This window comes from Sorex araneus, chromosome 1, assembly GCF_027595985.1.
Source record: "Sorex araneus isolate mSorAra2 chromosome 1, mSorAra2.pri, whole genome shotgun sequence".
Classification (NCBI taxonomy): Eukaryota; Metazoa; Chordata; class Mammalia; order Eulipotyphla; family Soricidae; genus Sorex; species Sorex araneus.
In genome coordinates this window covers 318,302,380-318,314,640 of record NC_073302.1, presented here as the reverse complement: position 1 = coordinate 318,314,640, position 12,261 = coordinate 318,302,380, and the positions used below count along the sequence as shown (strand labels likewise).

The 12,261-nt window shown below is 47.8% G+C and overlaps 1 protein-coding gene across 1 annotated transcript in view; it reads left to right on the top strand.

Moving 5' to 3' along the window:
- IRF2 (interferon regulatory factor 2) overlaps positions 1-12,261 on the top strand; it is an 88,133-nt gene that overhangs the window by 54,803 nt on the left and 21,069 nt on the right. The window contains exons 5-6 of the mRNA XM_004610361.2: positions 75-121; positions 9,842-9,959. Of these exons, the coding sequence (XP_004610418.1) occupies positions 75-121; positions 9,842-9,959 (165 nt within the window). The remainder of the gene's footprint in view (positions 1-74; positions 122-9,841; positions 9,960-12,261) is intronic.

The following is a 12,261-nucleotide window of genomic DNA, read 5'->3' as shown; positions in this document are numbered from 1 at the left end:
AGAGTTTAACTGAGGGGATTGGTTTCTCTGTAGATTCTTCATTAACCCCGTACTCTTTTTTCATGTTGCTACAGGAAAGAAACCAAAGACAGAAAAAGAAGACAGAGTTAAGCACATCAAGGTAATCTTTGGTTGTTTCAAGAGAAGACTAAAGTCGTGAACATATTAATGGTTCATCTTCTGTTTCATACAAACAAGTAATGTGATCTTGGTGAAGGATTTCAGCTCTCTGCTGCTATTGTGTTTTATGTGCTTTAAGTGTTTCCTCTTTGGCATGTGCCCGCTTGCCACCTCCAGTGCATATACTCCCTGCTCAGCCCCGTTTCACTGAGCAGTTTATGAATGAAGTCACAAATTCACACTGAGCTTGTCAGGTCTCCCATCTGGCCCCCTCCACTCTTGCCAGCTGGTCACTTGGTTCTAGCCAAGCTTCAGCAACCAGTTACCGTCTGATACTATTCATTGTATTTTCAGAATAGCAAGTAGACTTTCACGTCTAGCGAATCTCATTAACGTATTTTATTGTAGTCATGACAGGCCTACACTAACAGGTCTATATAATTGCTGGGGCAGTGCTGGTCAGCTTTGGCACTAAGTGAAGTTGACTTGTTCTGTTCCTCTGTTGAATCAACTTTTATGACTCCAAAGGGTGTGTGTGTGTGTATATGCTTGTGCGTGTGTGTGTACGCACCCACACTTTTTAGTAGGCTTTGTATTCTAAACTATTGTGTTCACTGTCACTGTCACTGTCATCCTGTTGCTCATCAATTTGCTCGAACGGGCACCAGTCAAGTCTCCATTGTGGGACTTGTTGTTACTGTTTTTGGCATATCAGATACACCACCGGTAGCTTGCCAGGCTCTGCCGTGCAGGTGAGATACTCTCGGTAGCTTGCCAGGCTCTCTGAGAGGGGCGGAGGAACTGAACCCGGGTCGGCCTCGTGCAAGGCAAATGCCCTATCTGCTGTGATATTGCTCCAGCCAACTATTGGGTTACCCTTATTTAATAGCAAGAGAGTGAGAATTGTCGGTTCTCCTGTGCCAAATTGAGGATAAGCTTCCATTGTAAGTGAAGAGGAGTCATTAGGGGCCAGAGTGATAGCTCAGTGGACTAGTGTTGCTTTGTTTGGGGAGCCCAGGTTTGATCCCAAGCTCCTCGTAGGCCTCTGAGCACTTTAGGAGTAACCCACAGTCTCAGGAATAGAGCCTGAGCACCACTGGGGTGGCACCAAAATAAATAAATAAAATTAAAAGAGTAGGTACTCACAGTTGTAGACCCAGAAGTCATCAGAGAGAGAGATGATTATCTTTGTTTTCTTTATTCAGTGCTCCGGGCTTACTCCTGGCTCTGAACTTAGAAATCACTCCTGGTGGGGCTTGGGGGACCATAATGGATGCTGGGGAATCCAGCCTGGGTTAGCTGCATATAAAGCAAGTGCCTTACATACTGTACTGTCTCTCTGGCCCCAAGATTTCTTAAGGTTTACTGAGCTGCATTTGCAGACTAAGAAACTGAGGCTTAAAATACTTGAGTGACAAGGAGGACCCAAGGGTGTGTTAACACATAGCCAGGGTTGCAGGTTTATTGAGAACAGAACTTGCAGTGAGACACCAATTTTAATCTAGAATAACTGTTGAAGGAAAAAACCAGATAACAAGATGCTTAGCAAGTCATTTAGTCAAAACATTTGGGAAAAAAAATACCACCCAAACTTACTACAGGCATAAAGTTAGATTTGTGAAGGTAGTTACACTTGACAGGTAATCATAGTTCAGCTGCTAGTTTCAGACATAGCCACCTCTACAATGGAAAATACATATTTTAGGCAGAGTATTTTAGTAGTGATACCTTCAGTTCCACTTTCAGTATTTTCAGTTGGTGGTTTATTTTAAGAAGCGCAATTAAAGTCTAAATTTATTTTAACTTTTTATTGTGGAAAATTTTTTCTATATAAAAGGGGACCAGAGAGTAAAACTTGCTCTGTAGATTATCATCTATTGTTTCAACGTTCACATCTGCTCTCAATCAGTTTGATTTTATTAATATAAAACTTACTCACTCCCCTGCAACCAGTGTGAATCTTCAAACTTGGAGATTCAGTTGTTTTTAACTTACAATTCCACATGGTTCAGCTCAGTTTTTTTGACACAAGTGCCAATAAATATCTCAATACGCATCTTAAAATAGTAACACTCTTTAAAAATAGCACTGCAGTAGTATCACCAATTCTCCTTTAGTGTTCAGATTTCCAGAGTCTCATAAATGTTAGAATTTTGTGTAGTCTTTTTTGAACCTAGATATAAATGGGTCTAGTGTTGTGATTAGAAAAAATGGATCATAAGCTTTAAAAAACTATATTTCCCCTACATCCCTTACCATTACTATTTTGAGCTTTTCCTTGCAGATAATATTCATCATAACTTGCACTCTTTCACACAGTTGGATTTTTTTTTAGAACCTGAATTTTGGTTAATGTTACTCAGCCAGATAAGTATAACTTTCCCACAAGATCAGATGTAGAAGATTGTGCTCTAGTGTCCACCTAACTATATCATATTTACTACTACTAGAGGTTTAATACTTCTAGCTTATGCTTAATACAAAACAGATAACAGATATTTGATCCTTACGTGGATCCATGCACTTCAGTTGACTAAATATAAAGTACACAAATATATGTGGGGTGGAGTGGGGAGGTGATAGTTAATGTAGATTTTCTTCCATTTGCTAACTTAGTAAGGAAATAGCATGGAGTAGCACATGTTCACTCTTCAAAAAATTTGACTCAAACACATTGGCCATACTCCACTGGATATCCGATGCTAATGGTCATAAAGTGCACCAGTATTGTATTGATCTGAAACAAGGAAATCCTTGACACTTACTTGATAAGAAAGCGCTGCCTATCTCTAGGATACAAAGATGTGAAGAAATGTGCATCTTTGAATTGATGGCCTGTGGACTTCTAAGAAAAGGGCATCTTGGTCATGCCGACAGTGGCAGCAGCGTCCTCCTCTTGGCCCCTCCAATGAGCAAGTGGTAGAAGGGCCAGGTCTGGCTGGGGCTTGGCCTTCTCCACCGCCTTTGGGGTCAGGTTTTATCCTAAGACCACGAACACTGTGAGATACTCAGGGAGGAAGTTCTGATTCATGCCCGAACCTTGATCCTTGGGGACATTATTCCTTCAGTGGAGAGCAGATGGTTTGTTCAAAGTAAGAATAGCCTAACTTTGGAATTTTAAATCCTATTAAGGTAGCAGTAGAACATGCATAAGGCCAGTGGACTTCCCAAGTTTTGTGGCTCTGGGCCAGCATGCTTGCACCTTAAATGTTTTTGCAGAAGGTTTCCAAAGTTAACTCTCCAGCTTCTCTGGCCCTGGATGGTCAGAGGACTTCTCTGTACTGAGCTTTGAAACATCCTCTATGTCACAATGCCTGCATACTCTGATTTACATTTCATGTGCAGATATGCAACAGAAAAGCCTAGGTCTGTGTCTTCCTCTGAGGGGGGAAAATATCTGTCTCATGTGTAGTGATTAGGTAGCAAAATTTACAGTTGAAGCAGGCTCGTCTCAGTCTTGGGCCAATTTAGTTGAACTGGAGTTCCAGTTAGCAGAAGGTGTTTAGAATGTGCAGGCCGAATGTCCATTTTCTCCCTTGGGTCACTCCACTCTATTTAGCTTTATATGCTAAATATGTTCCCTCAGCAAATAGTTTCCATTGTTCCGAGAGACCAGCAGTGTAGAGCAGGTGCCTTAGTATTCTCTGACAGTCCCGTTGAGGGAGTATCCTGTGTATTCATTGGGCTGTGTTTTACTTGAAGTGAGCTCCCGCTGTGTGGAAATAGCTCTCTAAAGAAATCTGAATAGGAGACACAGCTGTGAGCAACACTAGACCAATTCGCGTAGACCCGGGTTTCCCAGAATGCATCGGGGCAGAATCAGTAAGGTTTGAAGTGGGTAAAAGAAAGGAATGTTTGAGCTCCTCCCAAGTTCCAGCTCTTTAATTTTTATCCCACTTAGTTCTCTCAGTAATAGGTAGACTATCTTCCTTCCAAGGGAAGGGTGCAACAAAGAGATTGGGTCATTTTCCCCATCTTGCATTGCTCTGTGGAGCTAGGATTTGGATTCAGGTGAGGTCAACTCCAGAAGCTGCGTTGTTTTGCGCCCCCAGTACCTCTGAGCGTCTCAGAGCCAGACCCTGGGGGCCATAGGCCAACACCAGGAGCATCACAAACAAAGGCTTGCCGATCGACTCCTAGGTCTTCACATGATGAGTCAGGACTAAATGGCTTGATCATAAGAGCAGGAACAAAGGTGTGAAGACAAAGAGAAGTGGGTTGGGTGGCTTAGATGTGAAAGCATTCTGCTTCCATGGATTGTTTGCTGATGCAATGTACCTGCTTTGAAAGCGTGAGGTCCTTTCAGATCAAAGCACTGGGTTATGCTAGAAGAGACGATCCAGAAGGGCCTCAGAACTCGCTTGGCACAGAGCAGACCTCAGCTTTTCCCATATTTCCCCTGAATGAAGACCTCTGCTGCAAGTGAGAGAAAAAGTGTTGGCCCAACAGAAGGTTCTGGTGGCGAATCTGAGGACTCTTGGTGGTCTTATGTATTTGTGGGATTCCCCATGTTGCTTTACAATGTCGTTGAGGTAAGAAGTAACTATTTCCTGGGCTTGGGAGATCCCTCGAGTGGTGGAGAGTCCCCAGTCTCCAAGGACTGTTGGGTGTAACTCTGGGGCCTCCGAGCATCTTTGCCCCCAGTACCACTGCCCTCACCTGATCTCTGTCTGGAGCGGTCCCAGACCTCATGGGCATGGCTGGCTATGGCCCCTATGAAAAACAGTCTTCGAACTGGAGTGATGGTACAGCAGACAGGGTGCTTGCCTTCCACACGGCCAACCCAGCTTTGATTCCTAGCACCACATATGGTTCCCTGAGCCCCCCAGGAGTGATCTCTGAGTGCAGGAATAAACCCTGAGCACAGCCAGGTATGCACCCTGCCAAAAATAAAAACAAAAACAAAACCCAAACCCAAACCCAAACAATATGCTCTCCGCCACCCATTTCAAGAAGGCTCACTTCTCTGCGCTGCTACTGGAGCTCACCCTTCATCTGCAAGAAAAGTTTTTTACCTTTTCACTTTTTCTACTTAACATCAGTTGAAGATACGTTCTGTGGCCCACATTTGAAAGCCATAAAAAAAAAATTAGGGATCAGAGAGAAAGGTGTTGGCCTTGCAGGTGACTGACCCTGATTTCATCCCTGGCACCACGTAGGGCCCCTGATACTGTTGGGATTGAGTGCTGAGTACAGAGCCAGGCCTGAGTCCTGAGCACCAGCTCATGGCCATGGCCTAAAGATGATACCCCTGGCTGCCCTCCAAGAAGAAAAAGGAAACCATCAAATCAGAGTGGTCCTGGACAGTGCAGGTGTGAGGGTCGGGCCAGAGCACAGCCTGGAAAGTGCTTGGCTAAGTCTCTTCGGATAATTGTATGAACAAGGCACTGTGGGACCCCTTTGGGAAGTGGGGCGGGACTAGGGGCCTGATGGAACTGATACTTAGCGTGTGGGAGGTCCTCTCCATGATTGGAAGGGACAGAGGAAGGAGAGACTGCAAGAGGATGCTGAGGTGGAGTGGAGAGGAGGGATCGTTTCCCTGGAGACCGGAGGGGATTGGGAGGCAGCCTGGAGTTTGTCAGCCCCGACAGGAGAGAGCTGGGAGGGGCGCATGTGGTGTGGAGAGCAGGCAGGGTGTGAAGTGAGGGATTGCGCACCCTTGGGAGCAGGTGCTGGGGGCTGAGTTGGTCGAACAGGCTCAGTGCTTGCATCAGTGCTGGAGGTGCCGATGTACCGTCACTGGCCCAAGTGACTGAGAAACAGGGCAGTCGCTCAGAGGCCTGCAGAATGTTCCAGGCACGTGATCTGCGAGGTTTCCAGTTTGATCCTCGACGCAACTTGGCCTCAACACAGTGGCCCTGGCCCTAGTGGCCCCCAAATACCCGACCATTAGGCCCACACATTTGAGCAGTGGTCACGCATGTGACCCTGGGCACTGTCTGGGGGTGGCATGGGGGTGGTGGGAAGGAGAGGGCCCCCTCACACCAAAAGAGTGGTGGGAGCCTTCTCCAAGGGAGGCATCTGAGGTGCGGGCAGAGATCCCCTCAGGAGACAGTTGGGAAATGAGCCAGAGAGAAGTCGGCAGGGAAGTTGCGGTTTAGAGCAGGAGGCAGGGGATGGAGTTGGCGGAGACCTAGGAGTGGCTTAAATTTGGCTTCAGGAGAGCAGCGTTGTGCGGGTGGATCAGGGCATTTTGAGGGGGACTGGTGGGGATAGCACATGCCGTTATGGTTGGCCTCCGGGAGGGGCCCTGTACACATGGGCTGTGTGAGGCACAGGGATGAGTCAGAGTGGATTTGCCCCAGAGGGAAGAATGGGCCTCGGTAGCACAGACCCTCTGCTGTCCTCTGACTCACCTGCAAACCAGAAAGTGCTGTTTGAAAACCAACGACATACTTGTGTTCTCACAGGGGTGCCCTGACCCCTGAACCCTCTCATAGTAGTTTGCTTTTACCTAAAAACCCCTTAAATTATAAACCAAACTTTGGATTCCACAATGAGCAAAAAGGTTTGCTGGATATAAATATCTGGCCAAGTTAATCCACCATGAACTATTCTCAACAACCTTTTTTTTTTTGGGGGGGGGAGGACCTAGGGGGAAACGTCACACCCAGCGATGCTCAGGAATTACTTCTGACTCTGTACTCAGAAATTATTCCTGGCGGTGCACAGGGGACCAAACCTGGGTCGGCCACTGGCAAGACAAACACCCTCCCTGCTGTGCTGTTGCTCTGGCTCCTCCTCCTTCCCCGATTTTCTATGCTTAGGGTTAGAAATGAAGATACTTGACTTATAGGAGAGTCAGATCTGTGGAAAGAAAGGGAACTGAGAGAGGAGGCTAGTCCAGGATTGTCTAGGGCAGCTTATAGGACAGCACAGGTGGGCAGGGGCTGGGGGCCTCTTAGGACAGGGCAGAGGTTCCCCCAGGAAACCAAGAGACAGTGCCACAAAGGCTCCCCGCAACCCTCGGGATCAATGCGTGATACACAGAACGCTCTGCCTCCCTTTCCTCACACCTGTTGTGGATATGTAGGTTTGCATATTCCTATTTTAATCATTTTCAAGAATTGCAGCTGGGATTTTGGAGATCCCCCTCGTTCAGTGTCCGGGATGGAGACCCTGGGGAAGGGGCCAGCTCTCTTGCCATGCCACTGGTCTGTTCTGCTTCCAGAGCACCGGGCTCGGGGAGCAGCTTTGCCCTGAAGACTTTGAAGTGGACAGGCTCCTTCCGAAATGGGCACAGGGAGGATTCCAGTAATGCTCAAAACAATTACAGTGATGCTCAATTTAGTCTGGCTCAGTTTCCAGTGGTAGAAACTCTGCTCCCTCGTGGAAGTGGTGCAGGATGCGAGCCCAGCAGGAAGCATGGAGGAAAATGGTGTTGCAGCTCGAGTGCTGTCGGCCTCCATGGGCGTGCGTGCAGCATACACCTGCTCAGGGTGGACGAAGCCCCTGAGTCCAGCTGCATGGCAGAGTAGCTCTTCCTCAGCTGCCATTGTGCCATCTTTCAGAATGAGTCAGTCTTCTCTAGTGTAAAGTGATAAAAGTGGCATCTCTCCCTCTCTCTCTCTCTTTTTTTTTTTTTTTTTGCTTTTGGGTCACACCCAGCGATGCTCAGGGGTTACTCCTGGCTCTGCACTCAGGAATCACTCCTGGCGGTGCTCAGGGGACCATATGGGATGCTGGGAATCGAACCCAGGTCGGCCACGTGCAAGGCAAATGCCCTACCCTTTGTGGTATCGCTCCAGTCCAAAAGCAGCATCTCTTGCACTGATAAAATCGTAGCTCGCATGAAACACTTCAAGGTCTTCCATTGATACAGGAAAGAGAAGGTTTTTAAACATTTGCAAGTCTGTCTTGTTGCTTCGGTAAGAAATCTAGAAGCGGGATAAACACAGAGTAACTCAGACAACAAAAGAAACCCATGAAAATAAGGCGGTTGCTTTCCCCCTAGAGTTCCTTAAAATTAAGATTACTTAATTCCCTTGTGAGAAAATGAAAGTGGACTTGTATTAAGGGGAATGACTGGGAAGAGAGGGGGATATGAAATAGGATCATTGGAAGCTAGAAAAGTGCCAGTAGAAAGGCAGAGACTTGGAGCACTGCCAGAGAGTTCCTAGTATTAAGAAGGGGGAGAGCAGACCCTCAAGCTATATGGAAGAGAGTGGGTGAGAGGGAAAAGGATTTGAGCAAAGGCCTTTGGACTTGGAATAACAGTTTTATTGGTGACCTAAGATAATAGTGAGTCTTTATTTCATAAGAAGTGCCAGGTGCACGTTTATCTCATTTAATCTTCACACTATCCCAGCGACGTGGCCCAGACTCTCGTCCTTCAGTTTACAGCTCTGCACGGGGCCGGAAGCGTGGCTTAAAGCCATTTAATTTAGTGAGGTCCTGACATGCAGGCACAGGAAACACACTTTGATCCCCAAAGCCAGGCCTGTCTTTCCCCCTCAACCCCTTCCCTCCGGGGCCAGGAGCTGAAGTTCTGTAGCAGAGTGGAAATCAAAGTGCAATTTCTAGCAAGGCTTGGGATGGAGGTGAAAGAGGGTTTCTTCAGAAGCTTGGCTTTGGGGGAGAAATGATGGTGTTGCAGGTCATAGACGAGTCAGTCTCCCCCACCCTTTGCCCCCTCCCCCCACCCCCTACTCCCCAGAGGACAGACTTCTTACTTGGAACTTGTAAAAGAGAGGCAGATGCAAGAGGCTGCAGGAGAGAAAGGTGTGTCGAAACTCTGTCCAGTGGGGGGATTGAGGGTCTCTTCCTTAATGTTTGCCTTTTCAGATCTCTGATCAACCTCATGGTGTGATTTCTGTGTGTTCGTTTCGTTTCTTTACAATGGAGCTCTACCGTAAGTCTTCAAAGACTTGGGTATTTTGGTGGGAGTTGGCCAGCGAGGTTCTTGAGGAGGCAGCAATTTTCTGCACTTTCCCTGTTTCCCTAAGATTTCACCATCGAGCCCCAAGTAGCGAAAGAGTAAACAGATACACCAGCCCCCCAGCTCCGCACTCTGCACATTACAATCACGGGTCTATCTGCTTCACCTGATCTTCTGCTCGCATTGTGTATTCTTTCAATCCCTCCAACCCCGTCTCCAATTCTGGACTAATGATGGAGTTACCCTGTTTCACTTGTTGGGGATTGGGGGCAGGGTGGGGGTATCTGACATAATTGTTACTAAACATGCAATTGCGCCTCTGTGTCGGAATGCTGAAAGACAGTATGTACCTCGGGATTTGCTCCTAGGAGAGTTGGTTGAGTCCCTCAGAGAGAGAAATCATCATCACTCCTTCCTCCAAATTCCCATTATTGGGCCAGTTATTGAGGGAAAGCTTTTCTTCCAAAGTGGTTATAAAAAGAAGGGGATGGTCCCTCCCATAGAGACTTAGCCAGAAGTCGACCCTTGGAGAGATACTTCCCGTTCAGAAGGAGGGTTCAGAATCTCTGCACGTAGATAGATCAGGCAGCTCTGCTGGATGTCAGCATTTCAGAAGGGCCAGCAGATGTGCTGATACCATTTCCTGGAAGGAAAATGAAAGAGACTAAGGATGCTCCGGAGAAATGTGCCTCTTGGCTCCCAGACTTCAAGAAGCAGGAATGGCATCTGGGACTTGAACTTGACCCTAGCATTCAAGAAAGTAGTCAGAGGGTAGAGTTTAAGGCTAAGGAGAGGGAGGGAAAAGGAAGTGTTCTCAATTCTTTTTTCTTTTCTTCTTCCTAGCAAGAACCAATTGAGTCATCTTTGGGGCTTAGTAATGGAGTAAGTGATCTTTCTTCTGAGTATGCGGTCCTGACTTCAGCTATAAAAAATGAAGTGGATAGTACGGTGAACATCATAGGTAAACTGTTTTGACATCTCATTTTTTACACACACAAGCCAGCCCTCTGGGGTCTACAGTTTGTAAAATGGGACTGGAAATGACATAGTCAGTGGGAGGACGTCTTGGAACTATTTCAAAATGCAAGTTCCAACCCCTGATGTCAGGGCTGAAAAATAAAAGGCCTTTGAGTATCAGATAAAAGAAACTTAGATGGGTCTTCCTCGAAAGAAGATTGAGAGTCCACTCCCTCGTGGCCCGTGATTCTCGATTCCCAACCTTTCCCTGATGGGGCATGTGGAAATTGTTGTTTACTCAACTTGAGAACCAAGGAGAAGGCAGACTCATGCGTCCTCAGCACCTGCCACAGAGGGCTATGGAGGACAAGGAGAGTATAGGGACGAGTTGTCAGAGGGTCATCCACAGGTTCCAGAAAGATTGGTGTGTGTGTGTGTCTGTGCATGTGCGTGCATGTGTGTATGCATGTGTGCGCATGTATGTGCACGCATGTATGTGCACGTGTGTGCACATGCATGTGCATATGCATGCGTGTGCGTGCATGTGCATGTATGTTTATGTCTGCATGTGTATGCATGTGTGTGTGTGCGTGTGTGTGTGTGTGTGTGTTGGGATAATACCTAGGACTGACATATGTAAGGCAAGTGCTCTGCCACTGAGCCACATCCCTAGCCCATTTCACAACAGCTTTTAAGCACCATCTGTACATAAGACTTAGCACTGTCAACAGGAAATTAACTGGAGGAACAAGATGAGTTTGGTCCCTCATTTCATGGAAGGAGACACACAGCCAGTCAAGACACAGGGAGTCTAGCACAACTGTTTGTGACAAGTGCTCCCAAGGAAACTGAAGAGATGGGACAGAATGGCTGACCCCTCAGCACCCGTATCTCCCCTGAAGCAGGTTGGGGAGGAAGAGCAGGAACTCAGGGCCCAGGAGGGGTCGCCTTTAGGAACGCCCCCTGAGCATGAGCCAGACGGCTGTGTGGTGGGTAAAAGGTTCAGCTAGAGAGGAGGGCAGGGCCTGGGGCCTTTACCACCCCAACCCGGAGGACGAGAGGGAGTTTTATTCCCAGTCTTCTGGAGGGCTTTTCTCTAAACGGAGTACTCCATGTTAGTATAATAGCCTAAGAGTGTGCCAGTGTCCTATCCTGGGGAGCCTTGCGAAGTCAAGCCCTGCGGGGGTGGGTGACTGGACAGCCGGGGACTCGCCCCAGTGCACCAGGAACCATCTCTTGCACCCAGAATCCAGAACCTCACTTCCCTGGCCTTTGGGTCTCCTGGTGTGTGAGCTATGGCTGCATTTTGTAAACTGTGGGTGCTCCGATGGTGGCCTGGCACAGAGAGTGCCCACAGAGCTGCAGAGTGGACCTCGCACTGGACGTTCAGCTGAGTCTCAACTGGAGGCCGTTACCCGGGCTGGTCCAGGTCCCCATCTCTGCGGTTGTCTCTTGGGCCTGGGGATTCTGAAGCAGAGCATGGGTGCAGGACTCTGCGGAGGGCAAGGTCTTTGGCAGAGAACTGAGATGCGTGTGTGGCCGGGGACCCGCTGTGCCTCTGGGCTGGCCAGGGCGCCCCTGAGCACAGCTGCAGTCTTCCCTGCGGTCCGTCAGGAATGGAGAGGGCCTGAGTGCAGGCTCTTCTCACATCCCAGGCAGCGTGGCCAGCAGCCCAGGCCGCCTTCCTTCCGGCTTCCTGCTCTCTGGCTGGACAGTGGAACTTCCCTGCCTCAGCAGCCGCAGCTCAAAGCCCCAGCCAGGCAGGCCCCTGAGGCCGATATTGGGCGCAACAACCAGACACCTTTTCTTTTTTTTTTTTTCTTTTTGGTTTTTGGGCCACATCTGGCTCTGCGTTCTGGGTTTACTCCTGACAGGGACTGGGGGACCACATGGGGTGCTAGAGCTCTAACGTGGGTGGACTACACGTAAGGCAGGCACCCCACCCCTCCACATTATACTTTTTTTATTTTCTAAAATTCAGGTTATTTTGATTGAGCTGGTGGGTATTTGGAGTTCTGCTTCATGGAGGAAGTGAATTCAGCCTCAGATAAAATGCCCAACAGTCAGAATACCAGAGGACTTTTTAAAAGATTTATTATTTATTTTATTGAGGTGCCATGATTTACAAAGCCATTGCTGACGGATTCCTCCTGGCAGGGCTCATGGAACTAGATGGGGTGTCAAAGATCAAACCCATGTCACCGTGTGCAAGGCAGGCTTCTTACTTGTTGTACTATTTCTTCAGCCCTGCAAACTTCTTTCTTTTTTTAATCAATTTATCAATTTATTATAATTACATAGTAAAT